This window comes from Pristiophorus japonicus, chromosome 1, assembly GCF_044704955.1.
Source record: "Pristiophorus japonicus isolate sPriJap1 chromosome 1, sPriJap1.hap1, whole genome shotgun sequence".
Classification (NCBI taxonomy): domain Eukaryota; kingdom Metazoa; phylum Chordata; class Chondrichthyes; family Pristiophoridae; genus Pristiophorus; species Pristiophorus japonicus.
In genome coordinates, this window is record NC_091977.1 from 46,605,356 (window position 1) to 46,629,023 (window position 23,668).

The 23,668-nt window shown below is 41.3% G+C and overlaps 1 protein-coding gene across 33 annotated transcripts in view; it reads right to left on the reverse strand.

The window, feature by feature from the left end:
- Positions 1 to 23,668, reverse strand: part of sorbs2b (sorbin and SH3 domain containing 2b) — a 344,867-nt gene that overhangs the window by 103,109 nt on the left and 218,090 nt on the right. For 30 of the 33 annotated variants that reach the window (XR_011593121.1, XR_011593098.1, XR_011593119.1 and 27 more), the window contains 3 exons: positions 14,613 to 14,792; positions 1,387 to 1,470; positions 563 to 628 (listed from right to left, as the gene is read on the reverse strand). The exons of 1 other annotated variant lie outside the window; for it this stretch is intronic. Coding sequence is in view for 3 of the 32 variants with exons in the window: in XM_070879270.1 (XP_070735371.1) it covers positions 563 to 628; positions 1,387 to 1,470; positions 14,613 to 14,792 (330 nt within the window). In the remaining 29 variants the exon portion in view is untranslated. The remainder of the gene's footprint in view (positions 1 to 562; positions 629 to 1,386; positions 1,471 to 14,612; positions 14,793 to 23,668) is intronic. 2 more of the 33 variants (XR_011593127.1, XR_011593107.1) reach the window with 2 other exon arrangements.

Sequence of the window (23,668 nt, forward strand, 5' to 3'; positions counted from 1 at the left end):
TCAAGAGGCAAGAGTGCTACCAAGTTGACATGATTGTTGGTGACAATAGTAATGGATGTTTAAAACGTTTGTATGACACTCCTCGCTCGTCGCATTATTTAAATAAAAAGGCATTAGCTCATTTAACTTAAACAGGCCAATGCTTCTGTTAAAATTGTAGACAGAAGAATGTCATATGAACATAAGAAATAGGAGCAGGAGTAGGCCATTTGGCCTCTCGCGCCTGCTCTGCCATTTAATAAGATCTTGGCTGATCTGATCATGGACTCAGCTCCACTTCCCTGCCCGCTCCCCATAACCCTTGACTCCCTTATCGTTCAAAAATCTGTCTATCTCCACCTTAAATATATTCAAAGACCCAGCCTCCAGTCATAAGCATGCCTTCAGCATTTGTCCACAAGTATTGGCAACTGTAATTTCCAGCAGGTCGAAATGACAAAAGAACCTCAATCGCGGTGAGAATGCAATACATTAATTAACTGAAGAATCACACGTGCTGCTGATGAAGGTGATAATCTGACAGCAAAGTACTACATGTTCAGGATAAAGAATCAGTAGTTACCTTTGTATTCTCAGCTGAAACATGGGGAGAACTTTCTGGCAGATAATCCAAAAGCTTTTTGGGTGGCTGATGGCAACACAGGCAGAGGTGGAGAGATGTGTGGAGGAAAGTCAAATGGCATCGCGGGACACAACATATGGAAAAGGTGACATGGTTAGATGCCAAAAGCAGCACGCGACAGAATATAAACACAGAAATAAATACCAACAGAATGAAAATAAGAGGCAAAGTGAAAGTGGTGATGTCTTTCTACATAATGTTCCAAGGGCCCTGGGACTAAATAATTGAACGTTTACAAATATCAGTTATTAATTGGCCAATTGATGAGAAAGATAAATAAATAAGCAGAGTTGAGGTTGAAGTAATTGGCTGGAAAATGTAATTAATTAATGCCCAGCTTCATCAGACTATGTAGATATGAATAATGAAGGCAGTGGTTGAGAGTATTTGAAAAAAATATTAATTTCAAAATTGGGTGTTGTATTATAGGCCTAGGTAGTGCTACAGATTAATGACTTCAATACATTATTTGCTTGACAATCCTCAACAGTTGGCTCTCATTGGGTAGATCTAAACAAATCAACTGCAATGAGCTGTCTAAGACCAGTGGGAGGTTCAGAATCCCCCAGTCGAAAACAGACTAATGACTACAAAACAGTACAGGCTCTTAACCTACTTTATATAGGAAGGGCTATAAATGAGATTTATACATTAACACGACAATAATTCTTTTACCAATGAATAGAGACTGCCCCTTTGCAATGAATTAGGATTATAAATATCGAATTTACAAATGCTGTTCACATCATGCTAGCCTCACTTACCGGGCGTCCAAACTCCAGTTCTGAAAAGAATTTATACCAGGGTTCGTTTTCTAAATCTATTTCATCTGGGTTTATTCGCCCACTCTGAAGCAGAAGTGAAAGGAAAAAAAGGAAAGGAAAAGGCAAACTAAACAAAATGGGAATGTCAAATCACAACAACTCCGCATACAGAAACAAAATACAAAGCAAAACTAAATTAGGGTTAAAATAGTAAGGAATAAATAATATGCCATTTTGGAGGGAAATATTATAGTGAAAGGAATTTTCTTGTTAAATGGTCATTCATCTCACACTGTAAAGGTATCATTCAGCACTTTTTGTTTATATTAAGCCTGTAATGCTGTTCGTATCCATTTAAATAGTGGCTACTGCGTGTCAAAGTGGAGCATGGCTCATACTCAAATGTACTGGGAATCACCAGGAGTTCTTAAGCGCAGGCAGCAGAGGGCAGCAAACACACAAGACAGACTAATTCACTTTATAGCACGTGATGAGAGTGGCACTGTTTTCTTTCAAAGACACTAATTAATTCTATTGAAATATGCAATAAACAGGTCATCGATGCAGAAGCAGTGGGTTAGTGGCTACTAAACTACTGAGTGACATTGAGTGCTATGTAACCTACTGGCTGGATTGAACAATCTGTACCCTATTTATTAAAACTATTCAGGTTTACAGACTCCTTTATTTAAAAAAGAAACTTAATGCAAAATATAAAACAAACAAAAATCCAGATTAGACCTGCTACAATGGTTCAGTTCAGTGTCAAGTTTTCACGAGACATTTTCCTGGTAAATGCACTATGACAAATTTGTCAGTGGTAAGCTTCTGTGTTAATACAAAGGCATTATGGGAGCTGCTGTGTTCACGTTAAAACTCAACACAAAAGAGCCATGTCTCAGGAAGACTCCCACTGAACATGCAACCAATTAACACAAGTATTTTTAACAAGAAGCTAACTGAAGAATTTTTGAAGGCAGCAGAGGTTTTTACAGCTGCCTACACAAATATCCCTGCATTTCAGAGTGAATCATTATATATATAGTGCGTTGTGAGACATTTGTGATAAGATAGCACATGAATTCAAGTATTGCTTTTGCTCTCAATTATAGTTGTTTAAAGTAATTTCAGTGGCTATGTTAGCCTTGATATGCCACATGAATTGTTCAGCAATGAGATATTTAGGACTGGCAGTGAAAGGCAGTATATGATCACAGTTATACCAACCAGTTTTATGACCAGAATGGCTGCCGGATTTCACTGTGTGTTTAGTGGGAGCAAACCTATCTCACCATTACTGACAATACTTCATTCTACCAGAGATGTAACCATATATAAAGATTTGGGGAGGGGAGGATGCACATTCCCCTCATTTCACCTCCCCTTCTCTCTGGTTGCTTCTTTGGCTTCTACCTCTGACTTCCCAGGGGAAGAGGAAGAGGGAAAGGAAAGTAACACAAATTGGGTTATTTGGGGGATAAAATCCTTCTGTCTGCAGTTTTAGCTAAACGGCAGCTTAAGTTCCAAATGGGATTTATCACTTGCACTTGTCAATTTGTTTTGTTTGCTAAAATTAGTGGCAGAATAAATTGTAACCACTTCTAAATAAATGATTTGTAATTTGAATTGAATTTTTATTTCAAGAAAAAGCTTTATTCTCTTCCTTCCCCTCCAACGAACCAGCAGGATGGTCTGGGCCACAGAAATATGGTTACTGAGGAACCACGTGATCAGCGGACAGTGTCCCCGATCCTAGTTTGCTAAAAGCTCATTTATTCTGGATTTTCTCTTTTTTTCTTTGAAATTGTAAAATCTAAGTGAAAGTCTAAATTGCATAGTGGGGGAGAGGGGAGCACACATACTATTACGTTTAAAATGAGTGCGAGGGAAGACGAGATATAATAAGTCGTGGTTAGGTGGACACCTTGGGCTGGATTTTCGAGAATTTGCGACTGGGTTTTCTCCGCGTTTTGACTCTCCGCGGCGAAAACCCAGTCGCAAAGCCCGGGCAGGATCCTCGGCTCCTTGCTACGGTGGCGATGGGAAGTACCGCCAGGGAGAGCTGTGCCGGACGTGTAACGACTCGGATTGCATCACTGTCCGAGTTTCAGCTCTCCCCTGACCCTTACGCCGCGCCCAGAACAGCGACAGCTGAAACCCGTTGGTGCAGCCCTGCCAGCAGTGGTAAGTTAGAAAACCTGCAAAAGAGGTAAGTTAAAGTTTTTATTTTTTATATTTTTGCAGCAATTTATTAGGTAAGGGTCTTGGTAATGTTTTTTGAATATTTCTTTTCCCTCTCCCAAGGCCTCTCTCGCAGCGCTCCTGACCCTGCACTAAAGTTGGCGAGGATTGCTTTTTGCACCGCGAATAATTGTGCAACACCTCCCTTTGCGATGCGCCCCTGACCCCAAAGGCCAAAAGTTCGGCCTAAAATCGGTAATGCAGTGAAAACAGTAATTTTTACATATTGCTTATGTTTTCGCCCCAAAACTGGAAAATCCAGCCTCTTGGGTTTTGTAGATTATAGGAGGAAGGGGAGGCTAAGGGAGGTAAAGAGTTAGGCAGTTTTGGAAGTAGTCCTGGGAAAGTGAATTAGTGTAGGAGACAGTGTGCTGACACACAGTAGTGCAGAGTAGAGGAAGCGAAAGGTGTGGGAGTCATGTATGTGAGCCAGATGCAAACAATTTTGTTTTTGAATGTATTCCAACTTAAAAACCTAATTTTTTTTCTGAATTTTTATTGGAGAGATGATCATTATGTGAGTGCACACAAGATGGAGGGTGTCCCCATCAAGTAACAGTTTACCCTCTAGCTGATGCTCCTACTGGACCCAGGACATTGCCCCTGAAATCTCTATGAATATTCTTCAGTTTTCAAGACTGGATCCCAGTTGCCACCTCATCCGCCACAATCAACACTCAGGGTTTTGAACTGGAATTCATAAAACTGATCAAAAGATATGTAGAGGATTGTTAAAGTTAACCCCAATCCTTTTGAGTTTTTTGATATTTAAAATGGGATTCAGATGCTGAATTTGCCTTTTCCCGTGCCTTCGGCTGTTGCTTGACAACATAGAGCAGAACAGATTTATGATTCGGTGTCAGCGTTCTGTAGATAAATACATTTCCTTAATCCACGGTAGCATAACCAATAATTCAAGGAAAGTGCACAGTTTTAAAACAGATCAATTTTGTTGTGCTTTTTGACCCTTATTTCTTGAATGCCTGGCTCTTGTTCCGATAGAACTGAGTGAGTGCTAGGAGCCCTCCAGTACCTCACCCACGTGGCCTCCCCGTTTGTGAACCCAGATAGTGAGTGTCAGCAGATCTATGTGACCATGGCAGGGCATCAGTCAAACTTGCTCCCATCTTCACTCAATGGCCAGCAGAGGTCACTGGATATTGAGCAGGAGCAGGTACCCTTGATGAAGACAACTGTAACACTCCCAACTGTTGTCTGGTCTTTGTGGCATGGTGATACCTTGGACCATTAGCATTGAAAGAGCCATGCGCAGGAGGTATTTCGTGTCACACTTTGGCTTATTGTTCAGTAAACTTGCAACGTCCCACAACGACTGATCTGCCAATCACAGTCAATGAATTCATTTCTGCAGCAAGTTAAATTTCCATTTTTAATCCTACACTAGCTGCTCTAAGGTTATGAAAGGAGATTTGCTTTTGTAAAATGTCTCAACTAAGGACAGAGGCAAAAATAGAATGCTTTATACAATTTAGACGGCATCCCTCGGATCATTTTACTTCGATTAAGATGAAATATTTTGCTCTGTTTGTGAAAGGCACAATGGATAACAAACCAGACAGCCGTTACGAGATCTACCAGTAGCCTCAAAATAAATCCGAAACTTACAGGGAGAAATCTGTCCTGATCACTTTGATTAAGCAGCCGTCTGTTTAAAGCGGCTTTTGCCCAGCCAAATGTTTTGTAAGCTAATAATATAACCCAGGAGATGCAGCCACCCGCTATTGCTTATAAAGAGATGAGATTAGGCCTTCCATCTTACTTAGATCGCCAAACAAATACCTATAGAATGTCAAAATGAGGATTAAATTGCCGCCTTGAACTCAAAAGCAGCTGTATGCCACTTTTTAAGAACACAGTGGTTTATTTTCTATGTTGATGCGCAGGAGGATTTTTTGTTTGGATTTTCGACTCATTTCGGAGAAGGGGAAAAAAATCTGCCACCTGTTCTCTGCTGACAGCACAGCATCACAAACATTCCGACAACAGAGAATTACAATGTCTACTTATAGTATCAATTATTACAAGGTGGCATCACAAAAGAACTAGAAATGACAACCTTGAATCTTATTAAGTCATGCGAGGAAATTCCCCATCAAAAAGGCAGGTGGAGGGGAGGGGATGGCCTGAGAGGCAGTAAGATTTGGTATCTGCCTAAAAACTGCTGAATGCCAAGTCCAGGAGGCAGGAGACGTGGAAAGCCATCAACTGGTGGTTAAAATCCAGCACAAAAAGGCATGATATCCAGAAACAATGTAATGAAATTATAATAGTCCTTCAACCAAATAATGATGGTCACAGAAATCTAACCCTAACCCTAACAACCCTTCAGACGAGAATTATCTCCATTAGGTTTAAAAATGACATTGTGCAACCAATGTGTTTCTCTTAGCAATGCAATAAATTCAGTCCAAACATACTACTTAGTATATATGGTCACTTAATTATTGAGCAATGTAGAACTGCGATTATCTGTGAGGATGTGAAGAGGTTGAAAGATTTTTTTTTTCATGGATAGTTCTGATTCATCTAATATAGGCATCAAAAAAAATTGCCAAGCAGCACCTGCGCCAACTGCAACTCAAATGATTATTTTACCTTCGCCCCTCAGCCTGACCGAATCCCCTGCACTTAGCATCTTAATGGTTCAGATGATTGGTCAGTAGAATTGGACAGACTGGTTCCAGATTTTAGCCACCAGGAGATGATACATTCAGGAGTGTTCAAAATTCTAGAAGGCACTGAGGGAGTGAATAAAGATGTTGGCTGTCAAGCCTCTAAAGTGAGGAATATTAATGCATTAACAGGATATTCACTGGGAAGTAGAACACTTCTACAAAGTCATGGATCAATGATTAGAGAATACTGAAGGGTTCCTCTTGGATATGAATGTTATTCAGGTTTCCAAAATGAAAGAAGTTTTGACCATTAAGGTAGCTATTGCACAATCCTCTGCAACCAGCTGACGGAATGACACTGCCAGATTTCAGAGAAGGAATAGTTATCCACTTAGTCAAGAATTTCAGGATGCCATGTAGACTGGTTTCCATATATGGAAATCATGCTGGAACAAACCGTGGGGCATCAAAAGGTTCAGGCAATACTACTTATGCCAATGATTTACATGTGGTGATGTCCAGCACAAAAGCATAACGTAGACATTCAGCCGTTAGAAGATATGCCCTTTGGTTAGATGCACAATCAATTATCAGTGCTGCATCATCACCCTCTGGAGCAGGTGATGAAAGCTGATTCTCGGTTTCTACTGCACACATTAGCTCCTCATCAATTTCCAGTTACATGCCCTCTTCACTGCCAAGTTATGTCGAAAGTGGTAAAAGCACATATTTTGCATATCTTCACTGGCTGGAATAACAAGGGAAAAGCAAGCTCTGTCCAAAACATCTTCGTCTCTGCTTCGGAATTCGAAAGGTACCTACTGTGGTGACTTTATGTGCATTCCCAAGTGTTTCAAAATAAAAATAAGGAACGTTAGTGCATCAGCAGGGTATTCAGCAGGCAGTAGAGGATTTTTACAAATTCATGCACCACGGTTATTTTGCAGGTTTCCAATGGTGTCATCATCCCATATTCCTTGAATCACCCAAGGGCTATAATCGAAGGCTATTATTGTTCTTGAAGAATTCTAGTGCACAGGGAATGCAATGCATTTGATAAATTGATTGTGAAGAAATGCATAATAATCTTTGCCTCACAGAATAGCTGCATATTTAAGGAGTGTATATACAAATATTTCTTTACAGTTGCCAAAGACAAGATCTTTTTTTGAGGAGGTTGATGTAGGTATAGTTGAGCACACTTTTTTTCTGTATTAGCATAAATCTGATGCCTTTGGTGCTTTTTTTTTGAGGAATGAACAAATCATAAGGAAAGCACCACAACATAATAGTCACCTCCTGAATACATTTGCACATTGCTTTCTGTGAAAGGCCTGTATATCCCTCTGCCAGGGACGAGAAGGGTTTTGCAGTGAAAAAGAAAAAAAATGAAAGCAGCTCCAACTTTCATGATATGGTGGGATTGACAAAACAGCATCCACAGGTCGATCAATCAACGGACATCTATGACATGATCATCACTGTTCAATTTGAGCCCATCACACACTAGTCATCCAAGAAACTATCACTGAGCAAATAGTTCCTTCTGCCTAAATGTCTAACTCGCTTCCTCTTTTCATTGAAATGATCATCTCGTGATCCTCCTCAGGGACAACAATTACTGTAACTATCCATTCAAAGACTTTTATAAAGCGGTTTAGATTTGGATCTAAATTAATATCAGCCTGCGCAGACATTTTTCTACCAAATTAATTTACATAAAATGATTTGAACGGATGGAAATTTAGCCAGTACATCCCAATTTCCAACTATGTTTTCCCTTTGAAAATGTTGGACTTTTCCATTTCTTGAAGGTTTAATGTTCAACATATTAGATATACCTTGATCAGGCAAACCAAGACAGTTGGTAGCAGATTTTAAGAGGACTAAATTTGCAAAGATGGCAGATGACTTCAGCAAGATTTATTGGCAGTCCTACGAGGCGAGTTATATTGCAACACTGAAGAAAACAGCTTTTAAAACTGTCCCGACCCAAATGGATGCCATGTGTAACTCTAGGATTAAATGAAGGCCACATGGTAATACAAAACCAAATGGGCCAACTGGTCCTATCCAAAGATAAATTAGACTAAGGCAGAAACATTTTTTACAAGTTTAAGGAAAATAACTCAGGATAACAGGGGTGGGTATCAAATGCAGCGGAGGGCAACAAGAGCTGCTAACAGATGAGCCAAATGGGCACTACAGGAGGGGACAGTGGATAGGTGTGATAGTAATGGCAAGGTTATCTTCAAACAGGTTAGGACTCAGAGGCTATCAAGGTCTATTAAGAGCCACTGAAGAATTCCACTGGGCAAATTCAGGTGAAGTCCCAGGATAAGGAAGAGGTTTGAAATGGCTACTTTTCATTAATTTTCACTACCAGTAATACAACATAGCGTTGATGTTATCATTAAATGTGTCAAAGTAGATGGAGATAATGGATCAGGCTATTCACCCTGAAGGTATTCACCCCAATGGTGCTCAAAGAAATGAGGGCTGTGCTCAGTGAGCCTCTTGCTCATTTATTTAATGGCTTCTTGTCATCTTGGATTCTTACCATGGACTGGAGAGAGGCCCATATGGTGCCAATATTTTTAAGAAGGACTACGGGCTAGAATTTCCAGTGGTTTACCGCCCGGTTTCTCGGTGGTATTGGCCGTGTTGGATGAGAACTGGGTCGGCGAAAAATTCCCCAGCTGAGTTACGCCAGCAGTTTCGAAGTACCGCTGGGAAGCAGACCGCCGGCGTGCACCGTCCACAGATCGCCATGGCGCGGTCTTTGGTTCAGCGGTGACCCATAGGTAAGTATTAAAAAAACGCCCATAAGAATCAGCGGAGCTGGGCGGTAGGCGAGTACTCCTGCAAGTAAAAAGGTAAGTAGTTGTTTTTTTACGAATTATTTTAAAATTCTCTTGTAGTGATTTAAGTGAAAAGGGTCCCGAGAATGTTTTTATGATTTTTTTATTTTATGTTTTTTGAAAAAATATTTTTTTGTTTTTCTCCTCCTAAGCCCAAACCGCAGCCTCGGTGTAAATTTTTAGTAAATTTATTATTGCCTATCTTCTTTATTGGCCCAATTGGCCCAAGATTCCACTTTTTCGCCGAGAATCAGGATGCAACGCCCATTTTTGTCGCTGGGCGGATCGTTTTCTTTTTGGGGGGGGGGGGGGCAGTTTTGTGCTGCCGATAATCTTGGGAATCTTAGAAGTCTTTTGAGCGGCAATTGGGTGCCGGCGGGCTGTTAGGAAATTCTAGCTCAATGAGACAGAACTAGGAAACTACAGGCCTATTAACTTGACATTTGGTAACAGACGGGTTGCTAGAAGAGACAATCACCTGGCAAACAAAAAGGTTATTAGGAAATCCCAGCATTTATTTTCTGATAAAGAAGCTTCTGTCTCATCAACTCGGTTGAATTTTTTGAGGAAGCTACAAAAGTTGGGAGATGTTGTAAGTCCAGTTGACCTTGTGTCAAAGGCTTTTCTAAAGTCAAGATACAAAGTGCTGTACAATAGATTACTAAGTAAGGTTGAGTCTTGTGGGAAACTGGTACTTTCCCATACACAGAAAGTAGTTATTAAGGGTAGTGGTGAAAATGTTCAGAGAAGGGCCTGAGAAGTTTGATACCTAGTTTAAGGGGTGGCAGCTATCAGGATAGGCTGAGCTTCGGGGTTTTATATAGAAAAGCACTTTGAGGTCTTAATTGAGCTCTTCAAAAAGGATTAGACTCAGTCCAATTGGATAGGCTATTTGCACTAGATAGGCAAAAGGACGACCAGGTGAGATAAGTATATATTACAAAAGCAAAGACCTAGGTTAGAAGCCAGCAACTGTTTCTTTTCACAGAGTCGCAGACCTCTGGTACAAGTAGCCAGCGTGTGCGAATTCACTGCAAAGGTTCATTTGGGAGCTGGACAAGTTCCTGAGAGTGGCTAATAAATCTACATATAGACAGCAGGTGCATCATCAGGGGTTGTCACTCAGTCATCACAGTCTCCTGAATCTTGCTTCATTGCCTTCACGGTTTGGAGGGGAATTTCCCAGTTTTTTTCCGGAATTGTTTTATTCTATCTGTTTTTGCCTTTCCCAGGAGATTACGTAGCTCTTTGTGTGTGAGTGCATGTGTGTATAAAACAGAGGTGGTGGTGTGCAGAAATTACACCATGTTGTGACAGACTTGATGGACCAGTTGCTCTTTACCTATCCTTTTCGTATGTTCATAACATATGAGCGTGGGGTGGGAGGGGTGGCTGTCAGTGTTGGTGAATGTCACAATATTCCTGTCTTATTCTCTGGTACACTCAGGTCAGATGTAGTATTCGTCAGACTCGGACTGTTTCCTTTGTGCGACAATTTAATCCATCAAACCAGCTGTCTTCATGGTCTCTCAGAAGGAGACCATCTATTCAAATCCAATTTGTGCTAAGTAGTGGGCAATTTTCTGTTGTGAACTCATTAAGAACTATATTAAGACTGTCCAAACTTACGACCAATTTTATAAAGAGGAAACATTTATGGGATTAAACGCATCACTGAAGTGAAGGGGTAGTGATTCAAGCTGAATATGCTATCTGGTTCCCATATTTGGCTCCTTCTTTAAGTTTGCAGTTATATAGTAAGCAAAGCAAAAGCTGCAACCAAGGGAGTTAATATAAAGATGATGATATAGGAGTTGAAAGTATTTTAGTAGTCCATAACACATTTCTGGAGTTTGTACATCACAATTTATTTTCTAGTAGTCGACTGCCAAACAATATTAAACTGTAGACATTTTGGGCCCAAGTTTCCACATGATTTGCGCCTGATTTTTAGGAGCAACTGGTGGAGAGCGGACTATCTTAGAAATCGCAATTCTCCACATTTTTTTTTCTGCAGTTCTAGTCAGGTAGAACAGTTCACTTTGGAACAGAATTTTTTCTTCAAAAGGGGGCGTGACGCCTGATTTCAAAGTTTCCACAGTGAAAACGTACTCCAAACTAACTTAGAATGGAGCAAGTGAAGATTTTTGTCGAACTGAAAAAACCTGTTCTACACATTAAAAAAATCAGGCGCAGGTTACAAATTAGACGTCCAGAACGAGGTGGGGGGGGGGGGGGGGGAAGGGAAGTCATTAAATTCTATAATAAATCCTTATTTATACTTCTACAAATATTATACAAATAAATCCAACCTGAATAAACATTTATAAGCAAAGAAAAGATAAACCATCTTCCTACCTGTGTGAAAGTGCTTCAGCCACGGAGAATGCTGCAGTCAGCCTCATAAGTTGAGGCACCCGTTCGTTCCCGCGGGGGGGGGGGGGGGGGGGGGGAGGAGACAGTGAGAAGGCTGCAAGAAGCCTCAGTGCTGATGGCAATGTGCTTTTATTAAAAAAATTTCAAAAATTAAACAGCTACAAAGAACTACAAAAATGGCCGAGTGCCAATGTTTCCTTCACACTGCGCGTGCGTGAACGCTCCGACGCGCACGCGCAGCGTTGCCGGCAGGAAAAAAAATAATTTAAATGGTATCCGCCCCCTCCCACTTACAAAATCGGCGCGAGTGTAGGCTCCGCCCCCCTGGGCACCGCGCCAAGCAGACAAGGAGCTGCAAAGCGCTCCAGAATCGCGCGTTTTTTTTCCGGCGCCGTTTTAGGCGCGAAAAACGGGCGCCCAGCTCGGAGAGGCGCCCGTTTTTTATCGTGTGGAAACTTGGGCCCTTTATATTTATAATCAGTCTCAAGCAATCACTGTGGTACAACTTCATACCAAATTAACTCAATAAAGGTAACTGGTATGGGGAAATTTGAAAACTACTGTTATTTTATAAAGGAACACTGCGTTAAAGGAAGACATTTATTCAGACCTCTGCCCTTAGTTTAAAAATAAATCTTTGCTCTTTAAGTTAAACGAATGCACTTTGAATTCCAGTTATTTAGTCCAACCCTTCACTCTGTAATTCTACAACAATATCCATTATTTTTGAAATCCTCAATTGTAACACTACAGTTTTACAAAGATTTGTTCCAATAGTATAATCATGCTAAATATCAAAGCTTTAGAAAATCATAGCTTCGTTATTTGATGATATGAAAATTATTTAGGAATTTGTGGCTTTCATTAACCCACTCTGGATATGATTTTTTGTTGTCCTCTGCTGCCTAACTCAAACCAAGTCCTGGTCACACACCTGTGCTCGCTGACCGACATTGGCTCCCGATCCAGCAACACCTCAATTTTAAAATTATCTTGGTTTTCAAATCCCTTCATGGCCTCGCTCCTCCCTAGCTCTGTTACTTCCGCCAGCCCTACAACCCTCCGAGATCTCTACCCTCCTCCAATTCTGGCCTCTTGCACATCCTCGATTTTCAGTGCTCAACCATTTGCGGCCATGCCTTTCAGCTGCCCAGGCCCTAAGTTCTGAAAATTACCATCCATAACCTCTTTTGCTCTCTCTCCTCCTTTAAGATGCTATTTAGCACCTAACCTCTTGACCAATCTTTTTGCCATGTCCTAATATCTCCTAATGTGACTCAGTGTCAAATTTTGTGAAGCACCATGGGATGTTAAAGGTGCGATAATAATACAAGTTGTTGTATTGTTGGTTTTTTATAGAATCATAGAAGTTTATAGCACGGAAGGAGGCCATTTCAGCCCATCGTGTCTGCGCCGGCCGACCAAGAGCTATCCAGCCTAATCCCACTTTCCAGCTCTTGGTCTGTAGCCCTGTAGGTTACGGCACTTTAAGTGCACATCCAAGTATCTTTTAATTGTGGGGAGGGCTCCTGCCTCTACCACCCTTTCAGGCAGTGAATTCCAGACCCACACCATCCTCTGGGTGAAGAAATTTCCCTTCATATCTTCTCTATATCTCCCCCTAATTACTTTAAATCTACATCCCCTGGTTGTTGACCCCTCTGCCAAGGGAAAAAGGTCCTTCCTATCCACTCTATCCAGGTCCCTCATAATTTTATAGACCTCAATCAGGTCTCCCCTCAGCCTCCTCTGTTCCAAAGAAAACAGACCCAGCATCTCCAATCTTTCCTCATAGCCAAAATTCTCCAGTCCAGGCAACATTCTTGTAAATCTCCTCTGTACCCTTTCCAGTGCAATCACATCTTTCCTGTAATGTGGTGACCAGAACTGCAGGTTTTTGTCCTGCTTTGATGCTACTTTTGAACATTCTGCAGCCTGTTTTAAGCCAAATGTTTGATTTCTTACTCCCTTTGAGGAACAGTGCAGTGTGCCACTCACAACATTTCTTCTGAGCATTCCCATAAAAATACAAGATCAACCAGTGACTACCATATGCTTTGCAGGACCTTTCCCCCCCCCCCCCAGCATTCATAGGTCTGTGCCTCAATGCCAGTTAGAAGCCATGTCTACACAGCAAGCATGATGGCCTCACCGTGTGAAGGTTATTTGATTAAAATATTAATATAAAATAAGATCAACTTGAACCATAGTATAAACAGTATAAATGTTGAATTCACTTGGATAGTGCATTTTATCAAATAAACTAACCTGACATAACACATTTATGTTTTAATTATGCATCCAATAGGATTCCACATTTATTCTCTATTGGTAACATATCCAACATATGTAGAATTTTAAAAGGCCTGAAAATATTCAGTGCTTTATAGCTGACTGACAGACACATCTATGGACAGACAAAAAAAAATAGACAAGACACACACAACTGTGGATCAACTCAGCATTCTGTTCTGCAGGGTCATGTACTTAATAACAATGATTATCACTTTGGAACATGAAAGCAAAAGTATAAGCCATGTAGATGAATGGTAAAGTGCTCTCAAATGATTTTAAATACAAGAATAAACGATTTCTCCGAATGGCGTCTCATTTTTGGAGGCTATTTTACATTAAATTTTCCACGCTATGACTTCAAAGACAGAGATTATGCTCTTATTAATTCCACGAGTTTGTGAAGGATCTATTCAAACGAGGTCAAAATATTTTGATGGACACCTAATTCATTTTTAAGACTTATCTTGCATAACCGCTGAATGACACCTTTAAATTTAATCTTACCAAGAAAAAGTGCAAAATAGCAGGGGTGGAAAAGCAAATACAGATCAGTTTATTGCTCGAGGACCATGCCTCGGTATTACACAGATGGTTCACTTCATTTGACTGATTTAAAGAGATTTTTAATAGACTTGGGTTAAATTATTGGAACAGTTACCACTGCCCCATCATACCGTAGATTAATATTTTTATGCGATCTTAATCAAAATGGCAGATCCTGGATCAGTGGACTTTTCAACCCCTGAAGTGTGTTACTCTGTTGAACTCCAGTGCAACATGCCGGATTAGTTGCTGCGCCAGTTTGTGTGCCACTTACAACCCACTTTTGCTCTTGCTCTTCCTCTCGGTGTTTGAGACCAAATTCTCGAACACTTTGGGCTGAGGACACCTTATTTCCTGCAGTCTTCTTTTTCTGAGGTATTTTTTCTTTGTAAACCTCATAATGAGGCTTATTGAACCTCTTGTCTTTATAAAGTTGTGCCTCTGTAGCACTAGACTTTGAGAATAGCAAGAAATTGAGCAGGTAATGACTTCTGAATATTTCTTTATTGTAATCATATAATCATACTTTCTTTCATGCTATTCAGGAGTTAAATAGTCAACGGGTGAGATTCTAGCCCAGCTCATTGAATTAAAAAAAAATACTTTATCATATATTACATGACTATTAAAAGGAAAGATTGCAATACTGTATTTTGTTTTCTGCTGCAATGTTGCATATTTATGCTCTGATGATTTCCAATAGGAGACAATAATTACCAAATGAACTTCACCACATGAACAACCTGGCTGTATGGAAAAAAAACTGCAATTGCTAGAAATGTACAACAGGCCAGTTATTATACGTAGCAATAAAAGGCAGATTCAAGCTTTGGGCACGTGCCCTTCTTCAGGACCCATATGTTGCTTAAGTCCTTGAGGCACATAGATATGAAATTATAATGGTAGCTGTGATGTAGTACTGAAAATGCAAAGAAAATCAATGTTTTCAATCTGCAAAAGTCATTTGTGAGTTTTTTCCCGACTAGATTTAGTGTGAATGTTCATTTCTGTAGAGATGGAACAAAAATTGCCATATTCAAAAGTTAAGTACGGTACAGATGAAGGAGAAGTTGGGAGTTAATGTAAAGCACACTGGTACCCAGAAGGATTATTAAGATGCTCCGTGACCCCTCTGAGTCACAGCACCATTCTGGTCTCAGGGCCACTATCATTGCAGAATGTCTACTTGTCTACTCTGATGATCCTGATGACTGCAGTGGTTCAAGAAGGCAGCTCACCACTATCTTCTCAAAGGCAAGTCGAGATAGGCAAAAAATATTTTGCCAGCGACGCCCACATCCCGTGAATGAATAAAAACAAACTGGAGACAATGTTCCTCAATAAAACAATACACTTCTGTGCAGGAAAACTGGAATGGAGACATTGAAAGCCAATAAAGTTCAATTCAACAAAAACACTTTTCTTGTTGTGTAGGGATTAAAATAAAAGAATGAATACAAAAATGTTTTTAAAATTCAAGCTTATCCTTTCATCCCAAGTTGGAGCTTCCCACTGCAGAACTGAGTTACAGTGTCGAGACCAAACAACCCAGTTATCAGTCAATTTGCAGTAACTTCACGACAAATAAAGAACAAAGGAAATCTTCCCATGCGTATCTGGGAAGGTCTGCACTGTAGCCAGTGAGAACTCCTGCAATGATTTTTTTAAGCTGAGTTGTAAAGTCAAATTTAGCACACAGCAATTTTACCAGCAGATACAATTGGTGATGCAATGACATTTTGATAGTGCTTTTTACAAACTTGGTAAAGACATAAGAAGAGATCCTTCTTAAAATAAAACTCGGCCATTCCTATTCTTGCACCTCCATTACATGAAATGCCTCTCTCACCAAGACACATTCCCAATAATGTCATTATTATCTCATTGTTGGACAGCAATTATACACAAAAATATCCCTTGTTCTTGCTGTGGTTGTTGGTGACAACACGAGTTATATCCAGCCATGTAGGTGGGAGCTTAATACTACATATTTTTCAATGTCATCAAACTGCTGGAATTTTCATAGATATCCTAACGATCTTTGTGATTAACAGAAAATGCTAGAATCTTCACCAATGCCTCACATTTCCTTCTGCTGAACACTAAGAATTGTGCAGAACATTAGCAAGACCCTAATAGCTTTAAAGTAACTCTGATGACACTGCTTGTTTGCAGCATAATTGACAATTGATAGGAAACGACAGACCAGTTAGCCCAACATCCATTGCTGGGAAAATGCTGGAGTCCATTATTAGGGAAGCAGTAGCGGGATATTTGGAAAAGCATGATCCAATCAAGCAGAGTCAGCATGGTTTTATGAAAGGGAAATCATGTTTGACAAATTTGCTGGAGTTCTTTGATGATGTAACAAACAGGGTGGATAAGGGGGAACCAGTGGATGTAGTGTATTTGGATTTCCAAAAGGCATTCGATAAGGTGCCACATAAAAGTTTAATGCACAAGATAAAGGTTCACGGGGTTGGGGGTAATATAATAGCATGGAAAAAGGATTGGCTAATTAACAGAAAATAGAGAGTCGGCACGAATGAGTCATTTTCCGGTGACTAGTGGGATGCCACAGGGATTGGTGCTGGGGCCTCAACTATTGACAATCTATATTAATGACTTGGATGAAGAGACCGAGTGTAATGTAGCCAAGTTTGCTGATGATACAAAGATGGGTGGGAAAGCAAATTGTGAGGAGGACACAAAAAATGCAAAGGGGCATAGACAGGCTAAGTGAGTGGACAAAAATTTGGCAGCTGGAGTATAGGCCCCAAGTTTCGTGCGGCGGCGAAAACGGCGCACCTCCGAGCTGGGCGCCTGTTTTTCGCGCCGAAAACTGCGCCTAAAAAAAAATCCGATATTCTCGAGCTCCTTGGAGCTCGATGTCTGCTTGGCGCGGCGCGCTCTTCGCAGCAGGGGGCGGTGCCTAACACTCGAGCCGATTTTCTAAGCAGCAGGGGGTGGGTACAATTTAAATTAGCCTTCGTGGTGCCGGCAACCCTGCGCGTGCACGTTGGAGCGTGCGCGCACGCGCAGTCTCACACAAACATTGGCACTCGGCCATTTTTAAAAATACTGCAGAAAAAGTGAAGATTTGTTTCTTGGACCCCTGCAAAGGCTTGTAATTTAATTTTTTTTGATATTTGTGTGAGGGAGTGCTTTTAGCAGCACTGCTGAATAAATCACCTGCTGAAATCAGTGAGTTCAGCTTTTCACTGCTAAACTTGCAGAACCGGTGCTGCATTGATGCATGCAAATTAAGGACTGTGTGTTTGGAGAAATAAGAGTGCCAATTCAACTTTGCAATAATACGTGGTGTTGACAATGCAGCACCCATTCTGCAAATTTAAATATAAAACTGTCGATGTGGCTGCCTCTCCCTGTCCAAATGGCCTCAGTCCCCCTCACAGCTCGAAGGCTGCTGCTGTATCTTCGGCTGCCGGCCAGCCACTGACGCCGCTGATATCCTATGGCCGAATGGCCTCATGTCCATCCACTGCTGATTCTTTGGCTGCCGGCCAGCCACTGACGCCGCTGCTATCTCGTGGCCGAATGGCCTCACATCGGTCCGCTGATTCTTCGGCTGCCGGCCAGCCACTGACGCCGCTGATATCTCATGGCCGAATGGCCTCGGGTCCGTCCGGTGCTGCTTCTTCTCGGCCAGCCACGAAGAGAATGAAGGCCTGCCTCAAACACTGCAGCTCAGCTCGAAGCTTGCTGCCGCTGCCGTCGAGACACTGACGCCACACCGCTGCCTGTCTCCAACATGAAAGGCCTGCCTGAAGCACTTTCACACAGGTAGGAACATGGTTTATTTAATCTTTTCTTTGCTTATAAATTTTTATTCAGGTTGGATTTATTTGTATAATATTTGTATAAGTATAACTAAGGATTGATTGTAGAATTTAATGACTTCACTTCCCCCCCCCCCACCTCGTTCCCTACGCCTAATTTGTAACCTACGCCTGATTTTCTAAAGTGTAGACAAGGTTTTTTCGAGCGTACAAAAATCTTTACTTACTCCATTCTAAGTTAGTTTGGAGTAAGTTTTCACTCACGAAACTTTGAAATCAGGCGTAAGTGGCCGGACATGCCCCCTTTTGAAAAAAAAATTCTGTTCCAAAGTGAAACTGTTCTACCTGACTAGAACTGGAGCAAACTAAATGTGGAGAATTCCGATTTCTATGATACTCCATTCTACACCAGTTGCTCCTAAAAATTAGGAGCAAATCATGTGGAAACTTGGGGCCATAATGTGGGAAAATGTGAGGTTATCCACTTTGGCAGAAAAAATAGAAAAGCAAATTATAATTTAAATGGAGAAAAATAGCTAAGTGCTGCAGTACAGAGGGACCTGGGGGTCCTTGTGCATGAAACACAAAAAGTTAGTATGCAGGTAGAGCAAATAATCAGGAAGGCAAATGGAATGTTGGCCTTTATTGCAAGGGGGATAGAGTATAAAAGCAGAGAAGTCCTGCTACAACTGTACAGGGTATTGGTGAGGCTACACCTAGAGTACTGCGTACAGTTTTGGTCTCCGTATTTAACAAGGATATACTTGCATTGGAGGCTGTTCAGAGAAGGTTCACTAGGTTGATTCTGGAGATGAGGGGGTTGACTTATGAAGATAGGTTGAGTAGGTTGGGCCTATATACATTGGAGTTGAGAAGAATGAGAGGTGATCTTATCGAAACATATAGAAACATAGAAAATAGGTGCAGGAGTAGGCCATTCGGCCCTTCAAGCCTGCACCACCATTCAATATGATCATGGCTGATCATGTAACTTCAGTACCCATTCCTGCTTTCTCTCCATACCCCTTGATCCCTTTAGCCGTAAGGGTTACATCTAACTCCCTTTTGAATATATCTAACGAACTGGCCTCAACAACTTTCTGTAGTAGAGAATTCCACAGGTTCACAATTCTCTGAGTGAAGAAGTTTCTCCTCATCTCAGTCCTAAATGGCTTACCCCTTATCCTTAGACTGTGACCCCTGGTTCTGGACTTCCCCAACATTGGGAGCATTCTTCCTGCATCTAGCCTGTCCAATCCCATCAGAATTTTATATGTTTCTATGAGATCCCCTCTCATTCTTCTAAATTCCAGTGAATATAAGCCTAGTCGATCCAGTCTTTCTTCATATGTCAGTCCTGCCATCCCGGGAATCAGTCTGGTGAACCTTCGCTGCACTCCCTCAATAGCAAGAATGTCCTCCCTCAGATTAGGAGACCAAAACTGTACACAATATTCAAGGTGAGGCCTCGCCAAGGCTCTGTACAACTGTAGTAAGACCTCCCTGCTCCTATACTCAAATCCTCTCGCTATGAAGGCCAACATGCCATTTTCCTTCTTCACCACCTGCTGCACCTGCATGCCAACTTTCAATGACTGATGTACCATGACACCCAGGTCTCATTGCATCTCCCCTTTTCCTAATCTGTCACCATTCAGATAGTATTCTGCCTCCCTGTTTTTGCCACCAAAGTGGATAACCTCACATTTATCTACATTATACTGCATCTGCCACCCACCTAACCTGTCCAAGTCACCCTGCAGCCTCTTAGCATTCTCCTCACAGCTCACACTTCCACCCAGCTTAGTGTCATCTGCAAACTTGGAGATATTACATTCAATTCCTTCGTCTAAATCATTAATGTATATTGTAAATAGCTGGGGTCCCTGCACTGAACCTTGCGGTACCCCACTAGTCACTGCCTGCCATTCTGAAAAGGACCCGTTTATTCCTACTCTTTGCTTCCTGTCTGCCAACCAGTTCTCTATCCACGTCAGTACATTACCCCCAATACCATGTGCTTTAATTTTGCACACTAATCTCTTGTGTGGGACCTTGTCAAAAACCTTTTGAAAGTCCAAATGCACCACATCCACTGGTTCTCCCTTGTCCACTCTACTAGTTACATCTTCAAAAAATTCTAGAAGATTGGTCAAGCACGATTTCCCTTTCATAAATCCATGCTGATTTGGACCGATCCTGTCCCTTCTTTCCAAATGCGCTGCTATTACGCCTTTAATAATTGATTCCAACATTTTCCCCACTACCGATGTCAGGCTAACTGGTCTATAATTCCCCGTTTTCTCTCTTCCTCCTTTTTTAAAAAGTGGGGTTACATTAGCTACCCTCCAATCTATAGGTACTGATCCAGAGTCAATAGAATGTTGGGAAATGACCACCAATACATCCACTATTTCTAGGGCCACTTCCTTAAGTACTCTGGGATGCAGACTATCAGGCCCTAGGGATTTATCGGCCTTCAATCCCATCAATTTCCCTAACACAATTTCCTGACTAATAAGGATTTCCTTCAGTTCCTCCTCCTCGCTAGACCCTCGGTCCCCTAGCATTTCCGGAAGTTTATTTGTGTCTTCCTTAGTGAAGACAGAACCAAAGTATTTGTTCAATTGGTCTGCCATTTCTTTGTTCCCCATTATAAATTCACCTGATTCTGACTGCAAGGGACCTACATTTGTCTTCACTAATCGTTTTCTCTTCACATATCTATAGAAGCTTTTGCAGTCAGTTTTTATGTTCACTGCAAGCTTACTCGCATGCTCTATTTTCCCCTTCCTAATTAAACCCTTTGTCCTCCTCTGCTGAATTCTAAATTTCTCCCAGTCCTCAGGTTTGCTTCTTTTTCTGGCCAATTTATCTGTCTCTTCCTTGGATTTAACACTATCCCTAATTTCCCTCGTTAGCCACGGTTGAGCCACCTTCCCCATTTATTTTGACGCCAGACAGGGATGTACAATTGTTGAAGTTCATCCATGTGATCTTTAAATGTCTGCCATTGCCTATCCATCGTCAACCCTTTAAGTATCATTCGCCAGTCTATCCTAGCCAATTCACATCACATTTAAGATAATGAGGGGGCTCCACAAGGTGGATGCAGAGAGGATATTTCCATTCATAGGGGAAACTAAAACTAGGGGACATAGTCTCAGAATAACAGACCACCCATTTAAAACTGAGATGTGGAGGAATTTCTTTTTTCAGAGGATTGTAAATCTATGGAATTCTCTGCCCCAGAGAACTGTGGAGGCTGGGTCATGGAATATATTTAAGGCGGAGATAGATAGATTTTTGAGCGATAAGGGAATAAAGGGTTATGGGGAGCGGGCAGGGAAGTGGAGCTGAGTCTATGATCAGATCAGCCATGATCTTATTAAATGGCGGAGCAGGCTCTAGGGGCCAAATAGCCTACTCCTGCTCTTATTTCTAATATTATGTTCTTATGACTAACACATTCACTTAAATTGAAATATAGTGGGTACTATTGCAGTCAAGCAGCAATACACAGGAAATATTCGAGCTCGAAATTAGATCGCAGACACTTTGCATGATTTATACATATCACTTACAGCAAAAGTTTTAAACAAGTGAATTTTACATTTGGTCTCTTCTTCAAGGACCTCCCATATGGTAGTTCAATGAAAGGTAGGGCCCCTAGCACTAATATGATATCATGTTACTGCTTACAGCTCACTCCTGCCTTTCCTTACAATGTGCTATGTTAGGGGGATTGTAAGCCTTGAAGTCTTTGCTGTAGGTTTCATTTACACATTTACTGCAGAACTCACAGAGCTTTGTGTTGTCAGTTAGAGCTTGTTTTACATTATAAATTGGTGTTATTTGGGGATGATGCTATTAAATAGATTGAAACAGACAATTCAATTTACAAAATCTTGCAAAGACTTTCATCTATCTTTACCCCTGGTGTGAATTGAGCTTTGGATTGCATCTACAGTGCAGTGTCCCATACCATTGTCTAAAACCAATATACCAGTTACAGAAACTCACTTTGAATTAAACATGTCAGCCAAGTACTCCAGTTCTTTGTCATTCAATAAAAAAAATGTTTAAGGTTTGCTGTATCTGTACCAACCAAACACTGGTCATCAGGCACACCTCGCTTGAGACCCCTTGATCAAATAGTCATTTGAGTACAGTTGCAGTTGCCAAGAGAAAAATAAGGAAGTGACTATCAGATGCTGACACATCAATCAGGCATTATGAGTATGAACACAAGATTCGGGCATGGCAGGCTCAAAACCCAATCAAGCGGGGAAAAAAACTGGTATACTTGGATAACCCTGTACCTGGGTGTGCAAGTGGTTATGTTACTGGGACAGTAATTTGGCACACCCGACACTCTAAAGCCTCTCCCCCACCTACAAGGCACAAGTCAGGAGTTTGATGGAATACTCTCGATTTTCCTGGATGGGTGCAGCTCCAACAACTCAAGAACTTCAACAGCATCCAGGGCAAAGCAGTTGGATTCATTGGCACCCCATCCAGCAGCTTAAATACCCACTCCTTCCAGCATCAGGGTATTGTGGTTGCAGTGTGCACTATCTACAGAATGCACTGCGGCAAATTGCCAAGGCTTCTTCGCCAGCACCTCTCAAACCAACAACCTCACCACCTAGAAGGACAAGGCCAGCAGGTGCATGGGAACATCACCACCTTCAAATCACCCTGCAAGTCATACACCATCCTGACTTGACCATATATTGTTGTTCCTTTATTGTCACCGAGTCAAAATCATGGAATTCCCTACCCAGCAGCATTGTGGGAGCACCGCCCACATCCCGAAGAATGATTAAAAACAAAATCTAGAAAACAGAGTTCAAATCCCACAATGGCAGTTTGAGAATTTGAAGTTAGTTTTAAAAAAATTGGCGAACTATCCAATTGCCTTAAAAAACGAATAGGCCCACTAATGTCCTTTAGGGAAGGAAACCTGTCATCCTTTACTGGTCTGACCTATGTGATTGTACTCCCACACCAATGTGATTGACTCTTAACTGCCCTCTGAAGTGCCCAACAAGCTATTCAGTTTTATCAAACTTTTTCAGGGAAACTAGCCCACATCCTGAGAACAAATAAAAAGAAACTGAAACTCTTTCTTCCTCTCCCCACTCCCCTTTAAGTAGTGATAGTATATCTTGGAATAGAGTTGTATAGGTATTGCTCAGGAGCTTTTCAATTCTTCAACCAAGTGGCCATTTTTGAGCTCAAGACAACAAGAATTAGAAGACTATTCACCAACGATGGGACATCAAAGCCAAGAATGATGTTGCTCTTGTCGGCATTCCACAAGTGCACAATGAATAGTGATCACCTACTGCAAACTGGGCTGACCTTTCTCCTCCGGAGCTTGGAGAAAAGATGGCCCACTGTGATCAGCAAGCTCAGTTTCGATCAAGGATTGAGCCTTCCTGGTCTGTACAGCTCAGTTCAGTACCATATAAGATACTTGAGCCCTCATTTTAGTCCAAATAGTATTTCCTTCATTTAAAAAAAA